The sequence below is a fragment of the Saimiri boliviensis genome, chromosome 12, assembly GCF_048565385.1.
Source record: "Saimiri boliviensis isolate mSaiBol1 chromosome 12, mSaiBol1.pri, whole genome shotgun sequence".
In the NCBI taxonomy this organism is placed as follows: domain Eukaryota; kingdom Metazoa; phylum Chordata; class Mammalia; order Primates; family Cebidae; genus Saimiri; species Saimiri boliviensis.
This window is the reverse complement of record NC_133460.1, coordinates 77,328,501-77,345,173: the sequence shown is the minus strand read 5'-3', so window position 1 is coordinate 77,345,173 and position 16,673 is coordinate 77,328,501. Positions and strand designations below refer to the sequence as shown.

Sequence of the window (16,673 nt, the reverse complement as noted above, 5' to 3'; positions counted from 1 at the left end):
AGTCTTCATAGGCTCTATCATGTATTGAATGTCCTTAAGAGACACCATACACCCTTCATGTAGCTGTATGATTTTTGTTAACTCTATACACATACACCTCAAAAGGGATTCTTGAACTACCAACAGACATCACTTCCTTCTAGATGTAATAATAGAAGTCTTTCATCTGCCAAACCCTACGATTCCCCTGTATATTTCTGCAGAACATATTTCTTATTTAGCATGTTTTCTGGAACTGGTTGCGGTTAGTGGCAAATAGGCCAGATCAGGGACACCTACAGCTGGAAGCCTAGTCAGTCATAGTGTCAGACAGGTAAGTCAGCTTTAGGATATCTACTCCAAAGCAGATAACAAGACCAAGTCCAATCATCCAGGTAGGATATTTTGTCTAGAATGAAGAAAAAATAGACGGTAGTTCAGACTACTAGATGTTGAAGTTGGGTAAGTCCAAGAAGGGGCAGATGTTTGAAACAGAGATCGGGATTCTGAAAATGGATGAGTATCATCAGAGGGGAGTTTTGATTGCAAGTACTAGGCTTTTAGCTGTGAGGCCAACATTCAGAGGCTAGAACCAAACCTCTGGGAGTATAGGTCAGAACAAGCAGGAACAGATATGGACCTAGTTATTTGAATTGGGAACTGAGACTTAAGAGAGAAGTAGAACCAATAGCAGGACTGATTTTATGCCAAGTTGCCCAAGCTAATTGGCTAGAATTCCTTAATCCACAAGATTCAAAATAGGATTGGTCCCAGCCTCTGGTTAAGTTCACTGATGGGGGTGTAATGATTCCAACTTCAATGATTAAAAGGCAGTAGACACAGAATGTCCGTGATACTGCTGTACAGGGATGGCTTAGCGTTTCACTGGTTCAGCACTTTTGCTCCTCTAGTCTTGTCATCTTTTGTTCACTTACCTTTTGACATCATTTTACCTCTGCCTTCCTTCTTTGAACATTTTCTTCCACCTGACTTCTCTTCTGGGCTCTTTCTATTGTCCTGTCCAAAAAAGTTTTTAAGTGCAGTGGCTTATGCCTATAATCCCAGCACTTCAGGAGACTGAGGTGGACAGATCACCTGAGGTCAGCAGTTCAGGACCAGCCTGGCCAACGTGGGGAAACCCCATCTCTACAAAAAATACAAAAATTAGCTGGGTGTGGTGGTGGGTGCCTGTAATCCCTGGTACTTGGGAAGCTGAGGCAGGAGAACTGCTTGAACCCAGGAGGCGGAGGTTATAGTGAGCCGATATGGTGCCACTGCACTCGAGCCTTGGTAACAGAGCAAGGCTCTGGTACTCCCCCCGCCCCCAAAAAAAGCTTTTAATAAACCGGAAGGTAGACATTTTTTGGTCATGTCCCTTTTTCCCCTAGCAGCAGGAAGTCCTGTGTATATTTGTAGTAGATATATTTGATATTAGTCTCTGGCAGGAAAAAAACATAGAGCACAAATGTAGCAAGTAAAAATAAAAGTTTCTTGAGTATGTGTGTCACGTTTTTAAAATCTCTGGATGAGCCAGCAGTTTTTCTTAGTCATTCTTGTTAATTCTGCACCTGAGTTATTCCTAGGAAGGAGTAATTTTTTTGCTTTTTTTTTTTTTTTAATAGATAGGATTTTGATTTGTCACCCAGACTAGAGTACAGTGGTGTGATTCTAGCCCACTGCAGCCTCAAATACCTGGGCTCAAGCAATCCTCCCACCTCAGCTTCCCAAGTAGCTGGGACTATAGGTGCGTGCCACCCCACCTGGTTAATTAAGTTTTTTGTTTTTTTGGTTTTTGGTTTTTTTTTTTTTTTTTTTTTTTTTACTTAAACAATGGAAATTTATTTTCTCACAATTTCAGAGGCGAGAAGTCCAAAGACAAGACATCAGCCAGGTGGGTTTGATCTGATGCCTGTCTCCTTGCCTTGCAGACGGCTGCTTTCTCACTGTGTCATCAAGTGGTCTCTCCTCGTGCAGGCACATCCCTGCTGTCAATTATTAAGTTTTTTTTTTTGTAGAGATGGATCCCATTATTTTGTCCAGGTTGCTCTTGAACTCCTGGGCTCAAGCAGTTTTCCTGCCTTAACCTCCTGAAGTGCTGGGATTTCAGATGTGAGCCACCACATCCTCAACTTCTTTGCTTTTTTTAAGGACTATTTTTTAACTGACCTTGTTACATTTTTTTTTCCCCCTAGCTACTCTTTTTAAATTTTAGTCAGTGGCATACCTAGAGGAATCTCTGCTGTTAGCAGTTTTTCACACTAGAAATAATGGACTATAACTAAAGGATAACAGGGACTATGATCAGAAACCTTTATTCATATATTGCTTGTTTGAACTAAAGCCTTATAGGATTTGCTGGGTCTTAAGAGGCCCAGCATATTCTTGGATATTATTTATATTGTCATGAATCAGGTTCTATAAATTTATATATACAATATAAGTTTACAGGGTTTTGTGTTCATTTTTTCTATCTCTAGGGTTGCAATAGTTTCTAAATCTTTTGAAGGAAAAACTGATCGCACAGAAGAATGGTATGGAACCCAGTACAAACAAGAAGCTATACCAGATGAAGTCATCAAGGTAGGGTTAACACATCTATGAATAAGCCTAATATGTGAGGAATCACAGGAACATAGCTCCCTAGTTCCACCAACTAAGGCCCCAGAGTGTGGAAGACTGATGACCTAGTGTTGTCTGTACCATCCTAAGATAAATCAACAAGTAGATAGGGAGCTGGAGTTTAGTCTTTTGCGTGAAGACATGGTACTCTAGCCACCTTTTCATGTGTCTGTCAAACCACCAGGGTTGTGCCTCATGCCATCAAAGATAACTGAAGTGCAGGGTACACAGGCACAGGTACCAGAAAAGCAAGAAGAGATGGAAGCAGGGAGCATGAAAGACCAATGCATGGGCTCCAGAGAGCCTTCAGTTTTGCTGTGAACACAGGCTGAGAGCAGGCCTTAGGATTCATACTATCTTCCACTTCAGGAGGTGCTATGTTTTATGCCTCACGTTATATCACCGTTCTTTTTGTCAACATAGGGGAATTAGGATTTTCAGTACAGATACGTTAAGACAATATTTTGTCCCATTCATCAGTAGTCGAGATTTTGCTTGTGAATCTTAACTACTTATCGAGTACTTTTTCTTTTTCTCTTTTGGTTCTCATTGGCTATGTGCCTTTGAGATTGGGTCCCTTATTCCTGGGAAAATACCAGAAAACCTTACTCTGACTAGATTCTAGTTAAACTTGAATAATGGACATTTTTTAAATGTACCTGTTTAATAACATACTAAAAAAAGGAATTAGTTTAAGAAAGAAAATCATCACTGATACTTCACAGATCTCTGACATAGTCATGATGCAGAAGGAGAGAATTGAAGCTCTCTAGTGTGTGAAAATGTCCATCTCTCTGAACTGTGAGGAAAGCTGATCCTCCATGAATTAGTGCTGGGTCTGAAATAGTCATAAAACAAGAAAGAACCTCTCATTCATCAGACTCTGACCATAACAAACCTGCCCTAAATGGGAATTTTTTGTTGTTTTTTGTTTGTTTTGTTTTTTGAGATGTAGTCTTTCTCTGTCACCAGGCTGGAGTACAGTGGTGCGATCTTGGCCCATTGCAACCTCCGCTTCCCAGATTCAAACAATTCTCCTGCCTCAGCCTTTCAAGTAGCTGGGATTATAGGCGTGTGCCACCACGCCCAGCTAATTTTTGTATTTTTAGTAGAGACAGGGTTTCTCCATGTTGGCCTGGATGTTCTTGATCTCTTGACCTTGTTATCTGCCCACCTCAGCTTCCCAAAGTGCTGGGATTACAGGCATGAGCCATCGCGCCTGGCCAGGAATTTAAGAACACATCTGTCTGGGAGCTCAGTAGTCAAATTATTTACTAAACATTTTCTAGTCCTTGCTCTTCAGCCATTCTAGGAACCAAAGATACCACTTAAGAAATAAGGCCAATGTCTCCAGTGCCAAAAGACACAAATGCAAGAACTGAGATAGAACTGTAAAATCTGGAAGGCTGTGCAACACCAGCTAGAGATCAAATTACTGAATCCAGAAATTCAGAATTATTGGCAATTGGTTGCTTTTTTTTTTTTCTTTTTTAAATATAGGTAGGGTCTTGATCTGCTGCCCAGGCTGGTTGCTTTTCTCTTTTTTTAAAAATGAAAAGCCTTATAAATTAGGTTCAACAATCGATGGCCTATTATCTGTCCCACTAGCTTTTGGAACCAAAGCAGGGAACAGATCCAGCCTGCAGGTTGTGTGAATCCCAACCTAAATCTCAAGTTTGTTTTTAACCTTGTGCTTGAACTACTGGTTCATTTAAAAGTTCACATGGTCCTCTGGGAGAGGTGTGGGCCAGGTCTTAAGAAGTACTGAAGACCATGTGTGGTGGCTCATGCTTGCAATTCTGGCACTTTAGGAGGAGGCCTAAGTGGGTGGATTGTCTGAGATCAGGAGTTTGAGACCAGCCTGAGTAACATGGTGAGACCTGGTCTCTAATAAAATGCAGAAATTAGCTGGGTTTGGTGGTACACACCTGTAATCCCAGCTACTCAGAAGGCTGAGGCACGAGAATTGCTTGAACCTGGGAGGCAGAGGATGCAGTGAGCGGAGATTGTGCTGCCCCACTCCAGCCTGGGTAACAAAGTGGCACTCTGTCTGAAAAAAAAAAAGATGTACTGAAGTGAGGCCAGGGGTGGCGGCTCACACCTGTAATCCCATCACTTTGGGAGGCCGAGGTGGGTGGATCACTTGAGGCCAGGAGTTCAAGACCAGCCTGGCCAACATGCTGAAACCCCATCTCCACTAAAAGTACAAATATTAATTAGCCGTGTGTGGTGATGCATGCCTGTAGTCCCAGCTACTTGGGAGGCTGAGGCACGAGAATCACTTGAACTGGGGAGGTGGAGGTTGCAGTGTGTTGAGATCATGCCACTGCGTTCCAGCCTAGTGACAGAGCAAGACTCTGTCTCAGGAAAAAAGAAAGAAATATTGAAGTGAAAGATACCCCCTTTAGCCTTGCTTTCAGGCGATATGTGGATATAACTTAGGATAGCTGACAGTATGGCTCTTAAATAAATGACCTGTTGTCTAGCACTTGTAGGAATATATTCATGTGCAGATTATTCTTGATTCTTTAAAGAGCTAGAGTAAACATTATCTACATATGGACCAGTCAGCTTTTCTGAGTTCCATAGTCTCAGATTGTTCCTCAGCTGGTCATTTTGGAGATGTGGAGAGGAAAGATGGATACATGAATGCAAAATCTTTGCTAGTACTGGAAAGAAGTGTCACGAAAACCCATGAATAGATTTGGTAATAGTGCCTTTATGTCTGATGCAAAACAATGCTGTGTGACATTTGTCCACTTAATATTTGCCCTGATATTGAGCAAATATACTATTTTAAACTCTTAAATCAGACTCTTACTGCATTTATATGTGTGTTTCATTATTCATCCAGAAATGGCAAAATGCTGACCTGAATGGGAAATTTAAACTTCCAACAAAGAATGAATTTATTCCTACGAATTTTGAGATTTTACCATTAGAAAAGGAGGCGACACCATACCCTGCTCTTATTAAGGTAAAGTGTTCGAAGCAGTGATTTTAAATTTGGGGGCAGACCTAATACATGGGGGACTAGAGAAATGATTTCTTACATTTGGTACTATGTTGATTTGGGAGGGGGCTCACATCCTAAGAGTTGACAAAGAAGCCACAGAAGGAATAACTACAAGAAATATTAGAGGGTTAAAAATATTAAAGCAAGCAAGCAAAAATACTAAACAATGTAGAATCTAGAGAATCGCTTTCTTTATAGGAGAAAAAAGTAAGTCTGGGCTGTAACCACAAGTGTGTGGAAAGGTCTGTGCTTCTCTTCCTTGTCTGCTGAAGATCCCGTAAGGAAGTAGGCTTATGCTGCGTCATGGACGTTTAAGAAAAGAAAGGATCTCTAAAGCCTGAAAGAGAGCGAGTCCAAGGGGAGCTGCTGGATTTCCTGCCCTTAAAAACAATTCATTATGCCATAGTGACTATATTAAGTGAATAGAATGGTAAACTAGTGTGCAGGGCTGTTGAGAAGTAGGGCTCCCCTCCTTTTCTCACAATGTCCTTTTCATGCCATTATTTCAGAACTTGAGTAATGTAAAAAATCATATCAAATTACTACAGCACATTCTCTCTTCTATTTTTTCTTTTTCTTTCTTTTTTTTTTTTTTTTTTTTGAGATGGAGTCTTGCTCTGTCACCTAGCCCAGGCTTGAGTGCAGTGGCACAATCTTGGCTCACTGTAACCTCCACCTCCTGGGTTTAAGCAGTTCTCCACCTCAGCCTCCTGTGTAGCTGGGATTACAGGCGTGTGCCACCACACCTGGCTAATTTTGTGTGTGTGTGTGTGTGTGTGTTTTAGTGGAGATGAGGTTTCACCATCTTGGCCAGGCTGGTCTCAAACTTCTGACTTCGTGATCCACTCATCTTGGCCTCCCAAAGTGCGGAGATTACAGGCGTCAGCCACCGTGTCCAACCCATTATCCCTTCTAAACGTATTTCTTCTCCCTTCTAAACGTATTTCTTCTCCCTTCTAAGCTGTTTCTAAACTCATGACTGTAGGCACACATATGCATCTTTTTATCTTCTTCAAATGGCCTAACATTTGGAAGAATTTAGATGAGTTCAATGAGATAACAATCAGTATTTAGGAACATGAAAATTTGTCTTAAGCAACTAGATTATTAATGAGGCAGCCATTTATTCTTTTTCTTTTTTTTGAAATGGAGTCTTGCTATTGTTTCCCAGTCTAGAGTGCAATGATGTGATCTCGGTTCGTTTTAACTTCTACCTCCTGGGTTCAAGTGATTCTCCTGTCTCAGTCTCCTGAGTAGCTGAGATTACAGGCACCCGCCATCACCCCCGGCTAATTTTTTGTATTTTTAGTAGAGATGGGGTTTCTCCATGTTGGCCAGGCCGGTCTCGAACTCCTGACCTCAGGTGAGCCACAGAGCCTGGTCTTACACAGTTTCTGAGGCAGGCCAGGAATCCAGCAGTGGCATAGTTGGCTAGTTCTGGCTCAGGGTCTCTTATGAAGTTATAGTCAAGCTGTTGGCCAAGGCTTTAGTCATCTGAAGATTCAACTGGGGCTGAAGGATTCTCTTCCAGATTCAGTTATATGGTTCTTGGCTCACCTTAGTTTTTCACCACATGGACTTCTCTGTAGAGTTGCTTGACATGGCAGCAGGCTTCCCCCAAAGTGAATGATCCAGGAGGGAAAACGAGTGATCAAGATACAAGCCTGATGTCTTTTATAATGCAATCTCAGAGGTGTACCATCAGTTCTGTCATATTTTGTTAGTAAGACAGACCAACTCTGGTCTAGTGTGGGAGGAGACCACCAAGGCTGTGAATCTCAGCAGGAAAGGATTATTGTGGGCTACCTTGGAGGCTGGCGGCCATACCCTTGCAAGGGCCTTCTGCCTCTGTCTGCCTCCCAGTGTCCAGAAAGATGAGGACAGGACAGTTGGTATTGGCTTCTCTGATTATGTCTCTTCCTTCACTGTACCCCCATCTCCCTGATATAAGGGAAACAGAAGGCTGATTTCACTCTGCTAGAGGAGTCTGCAGTCTTTTGTCTCCAGCTTTCTACCTGCTGACTCTGAGTATGCTTCAAGGCCATGGGAGAGCAGCTCCAGAACGAAACTCTAATTTTTATTGCCTCTGTCCTCCTCCTCTTGAAGAGTGATTTGATCGAACATTTTTTCTGAATGCACCGCTATTTCCCTAACCAGATTGTTTTCTGCATCACAGGATACAGCTATGAGCAAACTCTGGTTCAAACAAGATGATAAGTTTTTTTTGCCGAAGGCTTGTCTCAACTTCGAATTTTTCAGGTAGGTAAGATGAATCTAGCTAGAAAGCTTCTTATAAAAATCAACAATTACATTTCCAAAAGTTGTCTGTTCTTCTTAAACATCCATGCCTAGAAATAAAAGGAATTAGAGTTATTTCACCTAGAAAAGGATAGGCTGTAAATAAATAAATAATAAAAAAAGAAAAGGAGAGGCTGTTGCTGTTAAGAGGTATTTTAAAAACCGAAGTTGTTAATTCTTTCTTTTTTTCATTAATGAGTATACCTTTTAGCTGAAATGATTTATGTTAGCTATTGTTAGGATGCCCTTCTTAGCCATCAGGGCTTTGGATTCTGAGGAGGCTGTGGATTTACCCAGAAGACTCAGTGAAAAAAGAATAAAGAATTTGGGGTGTTTTTATTGCTTTGGTTTTATATTCCTGGAATTTGTCTAGAAGAGGCAGTAGTTACTAAATGATCCTGAGTCCTGTTCTGTCCTTTGTCAGGAGCCCTTAAGTACTGCTTCCTCTATTTCTGGCTTGATTACTTAAAAATTACTAATAGAGAGAAGAAGTAAAATTTAGGAATAATGCTATTGCAGTAATTTCTCAGTGCATCTTCAATTCATCTGTGTCTTCCTTATTTGTGTGTTAATCACCCATTTCAGATTTTACTTTGTGAGTTTATAATTTTTATTTCTAAAATTCAGTGGTTTGTAAAATAAGCCTATCATGGTTTATTTATTCAGTAATGTTCAGTATGATAATCAGCTTTTTTATTAATGTTTATTCAGTTCGCTTGACATGAAATTAAAGGTAGATATGGTTTAAATGCTTTGGAAAGAGGGAAAAGAATCTGATTTTCCATCAACAAATATGTTGAGATTATAGGGATTATAAATATTTTGGTTTTATAACATGAGATTCACAGATTATCTGTAACTGTGCAGAGATTGTTTATTGTTTACACCAAACATGGGCTGTCAGGTTATGGCTTATTGTTGGTAAAGGGCATTACAAAGCTGCTTTTTTTGATATTTGCAAGTGATATTTTTTAACATTCTAAGCAGCTTGTCACCACTTTCCCATTTGGCCTCTATGACGATGAATTTCTTTAGAATACTCTTTGAGAGACCATTTTACATTTTTGTGTTCTCTGAACTGCCTAGCACATTTCCTAGAATTGAAAATGTCTGTCTTCCACACAAATCCCTCTCTCTGGTCTGTCTTCCTAGAGGTAACCACTGTTCTGTTTCTTGTACGTCTTAATTGAAATTTTCATATGTGTGTCTATATCCTTTTCATCTTTTCAGAAGTAAGATTATATTATGTGTAGTTAGCTGTGGTTTTTAAAACCCTGTGATCCATATTTATGGGTACAGTATCTGATTACAAAATAATACTTTTTTTTTCTTCTTTGATATGCAGGTCAACAAAATAATACACTTTTAAAATTAACATATGAACAAGAATTTAGGTATCCCAGTTGAATCCTGTTCTCTTTTAAAAGTTAGTTTGGGGTCCTCTCCACTTCACCACCATAGCTGCTGTGGATGCAGCTATTTTTTTTTTTTTTTTTTTTTTTTTTTTTTGAGGCGGAGTTTCGCTCTTGTTAACCAGGCTGGAGTGCAATGGCGAGATCTCGGCTCACCGCAACCTCCGCCTCCTGGGTTCAGGCAATTCTCCTGCCTCAGCCTCCTGAGTAGCTGGGATTACAGGATGCAGCTATTTTTGTTGTTTTTTGTTTGTTTGTTTGTATGTTTGTTTTTAAGAGACAGAATCTTACTCTGTCAACCCAGAGCTGGAGTGCAGTTACTGCAGCCTCAAACTCTTAGGCTCACGTGAACCTCCCACCTCAGCCTCCTGAGTAGCTGGGACTACAGGTGCATGCCACCTCACCACACCAGATGCAGCATTTTAGGACATGCCTTGGAATTGTTTGCTGAGCCTGAGCCATAGTGCTTTGAGCCCCCAAACTTGGCTTTTCTGGCTTTTCACTTCCACCTAAGAAAGGTCCATAGTTACCTGTGAGGCTGACCTCTGTCAGAGCCTCTCTTTTGTTTTGATGATATGTATGATGTTTGTTGTGGGATGGCAATATATGGCCTTTTTTTGTGTTCAGGAACACTTTTATACCTAATGCCCTTTTTAAAAAAAAAAAAAAATTAAATGGCAGAACATTTATTCAAATTTTCCAGTTGGAGAATATTGGAATCGCCATCGAACTTTGTCTTTGATTTTAATTCTCTAAGTGACTACACATTTTATCCCTATTTTTGCTTTTTTATCAGCTTTGATAAAATTACTGGCTTTTGCCTGGGTGCAATAGCTCGCACCTGTAATCCTAACATTTTGGGAGGCCAAGGCAGGAAGATCACTTGAACCTAGGAGTTAAAGACCAGTCTGGACAACACAGTGAGACCTTGACTTTCCGTTAGAAAAACAAAATGTTGGCTTTGTTATCAGTAATTGGTTATATTTACTGTGCTACAGATAGAGTAAAACTTTTAATTTGCTGCCAAACAAGCTAAGCAGGCACCTGCCTCAGGCCTTTAGCACTAGCTGTTTCTTCAGCCTGGGAAGTTCTTCACTTCACCCCTTAGATGTCCCGAGGGCTCACTCCCTTGCTTCCTTCAGGTCTGGGTCCAAATGTCACATTATAAGAGTGGCCTTGACTGGCCATCGCATGTAAAGCAGCAGTCTTTCTTTCCTGCTGCCATCACCCCATCATTCCCTATTCATCTTACCCTGCTTAATTTTACCCCATAGCACTGTCACCAACTAACATGTCAGATTTAAATTTTTTTATTATTTGTCCCCTCTAGCTAGATTATCAACTCTGAGATCAGAGACACTGCCTGATTTGTTCACTCTTTATTTCCAGTGCCTAGAGAAGAGCCTGGCACTGTAGTCAGCATATAATACGTATTTATTGAATGAGTGAATCTTTTACTTGCTTTTGATAAAGGTAAGCAAGGTTGTATAGCCAAAGGAGGAGGTTTTTTAACTTGCATTTGTAATCCCAGCTCTGCTGCCACAAACTCAGGAGACCTGAAGAAAATTATGTTTCTTATCTGGGAAATGAAGTTTAGTCGATCACTGTGGTTGTTTAAACTACTCTGTAATTCTTTCTTCTTTTTCATTGCTCTTTCTCATTTAAATATTTTTCACACCTGTAATCCTAGCACTTTGGGAGGCCAAGGCGGGCAGATCATGAGGTCAGGAGTTGAAGACCATCCTGGCCAACGCAGTGAAACCCCTTCTCTACTAAAAATACAAAAATTAGCTGGGCATGGTGGCACGTGCCTGTAGTCCCAGCTACTCGGGAAGCTGAGGCAGAAGAATCGCTTGAACCCATGAGGCAGAGGTTGCAGTGAGCCAAGATTGCACCTCTGCACTCTAGCCTGGGCGACATAGTGAGACTCCATCTCAAAAAAAAAAAATTCTATTTATTTTTTTTCCCTAGTTTTGGCTACCATTATATGATAGAAATTATCAATTATTTTACTGACAGTTCTCTAGCTTTACTGTTTTGAGGAAAATTCAGGGATAAGCTAACCTTTTCACAGGTCTCAATTTGTGTAATTTACCACAGACACATTTCCCAGTCTTTCACTCCTGTCCACCAGTACTCCAAGGGTGTGACTTGATTAGAGAGAGGTGGAGGACATGCAGATGCTGTATGTTTTCTGTTGGCCATGCTCCTCCCGCTAGCCTAAGCCTAGGCATGCATTTTGGCCCGTTCCCACTCCTCGCATACCCTGCATTTCTTACTTGTCAGTTCTGCCACACCATCTGGGGTAGGCAGTTTCACTCCTTATTCACTACCACCAGCACACACACACGCACCATATTTCAGGCTTCTTTTCCAGACACATTGTTTTTTTTCCTCATAAGAAGAAATAGCCCAAGAATTCAACCATATCCTCAGGAAATCATATTAACTGGTGTTCATTGTCTTGATCCATCGCAAAAGGCCATATCACATTGAGAAGTAATAAAATCGGCTATTTTATTGTCAACATTTTCTTCCAGCCCATTTGCTTATGTGGACCCCTTGCACTGTAACATGGCCTATTTGTACCTTGAGCTCCTCAAAGACTCACTCAACGAGTATGCATATGCAGCAGAGCTAGCAGGCTTGAGCTATGATCTCCAAAATACCATCTATGGGATGTATGTAAGTACCCATGCCTTAGAGCCTTCCACTCATCAACATTTTTTATATTGATTTGATGGAAGCATTTTTTGATTGAGGTTATGAGTTTAATTTCTTTTTTAAAAAATCTTTATGGCTAATCATATTTTATCATTTAATTTTTAAGTTAGCTCTTATTCTAAGTATTTAACTACATACCATTCATATTGTGCAAATTTTCCTTGATTTCTTTTTTTTTTTAACATGTTTCATCAGCGTGTCATATTTTTCTACTCAAACAAAATTGGATCCTGATTTAAGTTTAGATCCCACCCATTCTGTGTTTGAAATCTTGGTCTTTGGCAAAGGAAAATAAAGTCTTCCTTCTTTTGTAAAACCTAAGTTTGGCGTATACTATTTCCCTAGAAATCCAGATCATGAGGCTGCATATCCATACTCTTCGGTCATGTTTCTTCATTTCCATGCCACTGCTTGAGGTATCAAAGCATTTCTTTTGTTTTTCTTTTTGTTAGTCGCTACATTTATGCTGATCCTCTCCATTGCAACATGACATACCTGTTTATCAGGTTATTGAAGGATGATTTAAAAGAGTATACATATGCAGCACGCCTCTCAGGTTTGAGCTATGGCATTGCATCAGGAATGAATGCAATACTTGTAAGTAACATGAAAACCAAAGAAAAGGCACCACCCCGTTTAAGCATTATGTTGAGCTTGGGAAAACTATTAACTTCTGCATTTTTAAAGAAGAAAGGTGATGGTGTTTTTCCTTGCACCATTTTGATGATTGAAGAACTCAAATTAGTGTTAGTTCCACTAATGAATGATTTAATTAAGTTTAGTGCATCTTGTGAACATGTATGTGTGCTGCATTTATTTGCATGTTCTTCTGCTTGAGATGTTTAACATATTAATCCTGACAGCATGTTGTTTTTTCCATATAATTGAGTGTGTATTAACATCTGTAAGTAGAAGATATCCATAGTTACTGTTGTGGTGCTTGATTTTTACTTATAAATAGGCTCCCTTTATTTCTGCAGATAGCAGAAAGTTTCTATTTTCAGATGCACCTAACATTTTAATTTAACTTACTTTGTCACATACACCATTACCTACTTTATGTGTTTTAAAATAAGCATTATTAAATGCATCTAAGAAATAACTGGATCCTTTCTTTTGAATGTGTTTCCAAGCTTGCTTATATCTCCATTCCAAGTTAATATCCCTTTTATGGCACACATTCCTCTTCACTTTTCTTGAAAATACATTGCATATTTTAGTAAAAATGAAAATGAGAGCATTTTGGGGTACTCCTTATTTAAATTCTAAGATTGTAGGAGTTTTAAATTTTATTTATTTTCCAGTGACTTTTTTTTCCTTCACATAAATATCTGGTAGCTTTTGTTGAATGTGTAAGAATGTATATTAACCTAAGCATTCTTAGAGTCCACAGAAATTTGAAGCTCAGAGATCATAATTAGCTCTAAATAGAAAAGTAATCATCTATTTTCTCTTTATTTCTGTTGATTTTTAGTAGCATATTACCATCAAAACAAATAATTTTTATTTATGACAAAATGGATTTTCTGCTAATTGTCTGTTTAGTTCCTACAGTAGGAAACATGATGTGCTTGCCATGGTCAGTGGCCTTCCCTCCTGCTGAGGTTCTTGCCTATTATCCTTCACAGCATACAGATTTTCATGGTATTCTAGCTGCAGTGTATCCCCTACTGCTTTGAATGCCACCATGTGGAAATACAATAGGAATTCTTCATTCCTCACTTTTCAAAATATTAGGCATTTAGAGACAAAGTAAATTGTGCCAAATTAGCTGGGCACGGTGGCTCTCACCTGTAATCCCAGCACTTTGGGAGTCCAAGACAGGTGGATTGCTTTGAGCTCAGGAGTTCCAGACCAACCTCCTGGGCAACATGGCAAGACCCTGTCTCTACAAAAAATTAGCCAGACATGGTGGTGTGTGCCTATAGTCCAGCTACTCCAGAGGCTGAGGTGAGAGGATCACTTGAGCCCAGGCAGCAGAGTTTGCAGTGAGCCAAGATTGCACCACTGCACTGTAGCCTGGGCAGCAGAGCTAGACCCTGTCTCAAAAAAAAAAAAAACGTGCTGAGCTAAGATCCTGATGATACATACAGTGTATCTTTTTTACACATTTGTTTTGCCATTAGCTTTTAGAACACCAGCAAAATTTATCAAGTATGCAAGTGGTTAGAACTGTAGATCCTGCCAGGCAAAGTGGTTCATACTTGTAATTCCAGCACTTTGGGAGGCTGAGGCAGGTGGATCACTTGAGGTCAGGAGTTCAAGACCAGCCTGGCCAACATGGTGAAACCCCGTCTACTAAAAATATAAAAATTAGCTTGGCATGGTGGCACACCTATGGTCCCAGCTACTCAAGAGGCTGAGGCAGGAGAAATTCCTTGAGCCCAGCAGGTGGAGGTTGCAGTGAGCCAAGATCATACCACCGCACTCCAGCCTGGGTGACAGAGACTTTTTTTTTTAAGACTCTGTCTCAAAAAAAAAAAAATATATATATATATATATATATATAAAATAAAATATATGGGTCCTAAAATAAATATATTTGGGTCCTAATTGGGCAACACTGAATGAGAAAGTGGCAAAATCCATGTAATACAGAATCAGGGCTGCCTCATTTCTCCAAGATGACGTTTAAAATATTTAAACAATTTAGAGACAAAGATGGTTAAAGCTGGGCATGGCGGCTCACGCCTGTAATTCCAGCACTTTGGAAGGCTGAGGTGGGTGGATCACCTGAGGTCAGGAGTTTGAGACCCACTTGACAAACATTGTGAAACCCGGTCGCTACTGAAAATACAGAATATTAGCCGGGTGTAGTGGCGTGCACCTTAATCCCAACTACTCCAGAGGGTGAGGCAGGTGAACTACTTGAAGCTGGAAGGTGGAGGTTGCAGTGAACCGAAGTCGTGCCACTGCACTCCAGCCTGGGCAACAAAAGCAAAACTTTGTCTCAAAAAAAAAAAAAAAAAAAGTGGCCGGGCGCGGTGGCGCAAGCCTGTAATCCCAGCACTTTGGGAGGCCGAGGCGGGTGGATCACGAGGTCAAGAGATCGAGACCATCCTGGTCAACATGGTGAAACCCCGCCTCTACTAAAAATACAAAAAATTAGCTGGGCATGGTGGCCCTTGCCTGTAATCCCAGCTACTCAGGAGGCTGAGGCAGGAGAATTGCCTGAACCCAGAAGGCGGAGGTTGCGGTGAGCCGAGATCGCGCCATTGCACTCCAGCCTGGGTAACAAGAGCGAAACTCCGTCTCAAAAAAAAAAAAAAAAAAAAAAAAAGTTAATGTTACCTTCCAAAATGTTACATTATATTTATGAGACATTAAATTGAATATGTTTCATTTTTTATCTCTGGTTGTAGGATTTTCTGCATGTTTAAAAATCAGGTTAAGTTGTTTATTTGGAAGTTGTTTTGTGATATTTTTAGATGTTTAATATCCCGAATTCTTTCTGTAGCTTTCAGTGAAAGGTTACAATGACAAGCAGCCAATTTTACTAAAGAAGATTATTGAGAAAATGGCTACCTTTGAGATTGATGAAAAAAGATTTGAAATTATCAAAGAAGCAGTAAGTTTTCTGAACTCTATTTTTTATTCATAACATAATATTGCTATATTATAAAAAGTTTTTATAATATAAAAGAAGTGAGGAGAAAAAGGAGCATTCATAACCTTGTTGCATTCATCTCACACTGTCTTTGCAAAATCCTATACTCTGTCCAGAAAGAAAGCCTAGTAGACTCTGGTGGATACCTGACCTCTTCTCTGTGGGTTCCAAGAGCTAGGGCAGTTGCAGCTCCGAATTTCAAAGAGAAGCACTTAGTGGCTGTCAGGGCCTCCTTGGATGTTACATCCCAACCTCCAGTTCAGAGGAATACACAATTCAGCAGACTGAGGTCTGCCTTACCACAAAACCTTGTCACATTAGAGCACACTATTTGGGTTTGACACATCTTCCACTTAAATTCAATTCATGTTTAGCCCAGTAACGGAAGTAAGGGATGAACAGCTGCTTCTGAAGCTAAACTATGATCTTTTCATTGTATACAAAAAGAAACTGCCATCAGTTTTCAAATAAAGATCCCATATGGATACCTATCAATGTTGCTTGCTTACGGAGACTTTGGGGATAGCTTTATAGTATAGAAACTAAAGATTCCAAAAGACATCCCTGAAAACTAGGGGAAACTTTCTGACGGACAGAAGATATCCCATAGTGAAGGCACTTACAGTCCATGTCAGATGCTGAACAAATGTAAGCAGCAGCCAGGACAAAGAAAAAGCATGCACTTTTATGAAGGATCAGAGAGGAATAAACCCCATTCTTAATTATATAACTTCAGAAAGGGGAAGGAAGTAAATCCTAGTAACAGATTGTTTGAAATTTTATTATAACTGGACTTCTAAAATGATTTTTAAAAGATTTATAAAATTACTGAACTTCTGTCTCCCTTCACTAGTATATGCGATCTCTTAACAATTTCCGGGCTGAACAGCCTCACCAGCATGCCATGTACTACCTCCGCTTGCTGATGACAGAAGTGGCCTGGACTAAAGATGAGTTAAAAGAAGCTCTAGATGGTGAGACTCTTCTATTTAAAGCTTAATGCTTTCTTCATTTTTTT

General features: G+C 40.0%; 1 protein-coding gene across 7 annotated transcripts in view; it reads left to right on the top strand.

The window, feature by feature from the left end:
* The window catches only part of IDE (insulin degrading enzyme), a 141,220-nt gene that overhangs the window by 98,203 nt on the left and 26,344 nt on the right, over window positions 1–16,673 (top strand). For 6 of the 7 annotated variants that reach the window (XM_074382581.1, XM_003922391.3, XM_074382582.1 and 3 more), the window contains 6 exons: window positions 2,457–2,559; window positions 5,453–5,575; window positions 7,791–7,873; window positions 11,865–12,009; window positions 15,506–15,616; window positions 16,509–16,629. In XM_074382581.1, coding sequence (XP_074238682.1) covers window positions 2,457–2,559; window positions 5,453–5,575; window positions 7,791–7,873; window positions 11,865–12,009; window positions 15,506–15,616; window positions 16,509–16,629 — 686 coding nt within the window. Of the gene's footprint in view, window positions 1–2,456; window positions 2,560–5,452; window positions 5,576–7,790; window positions 7,874–11,864; window positions 12,010–12,500; window positions 12,646–15,505; window positions 15,617–16,508; window positions 16,630–16,673 lie in introns of all 7 variants that reach the window. The other variant, XM_039465130.2, reaches the window with a different exon arrangement.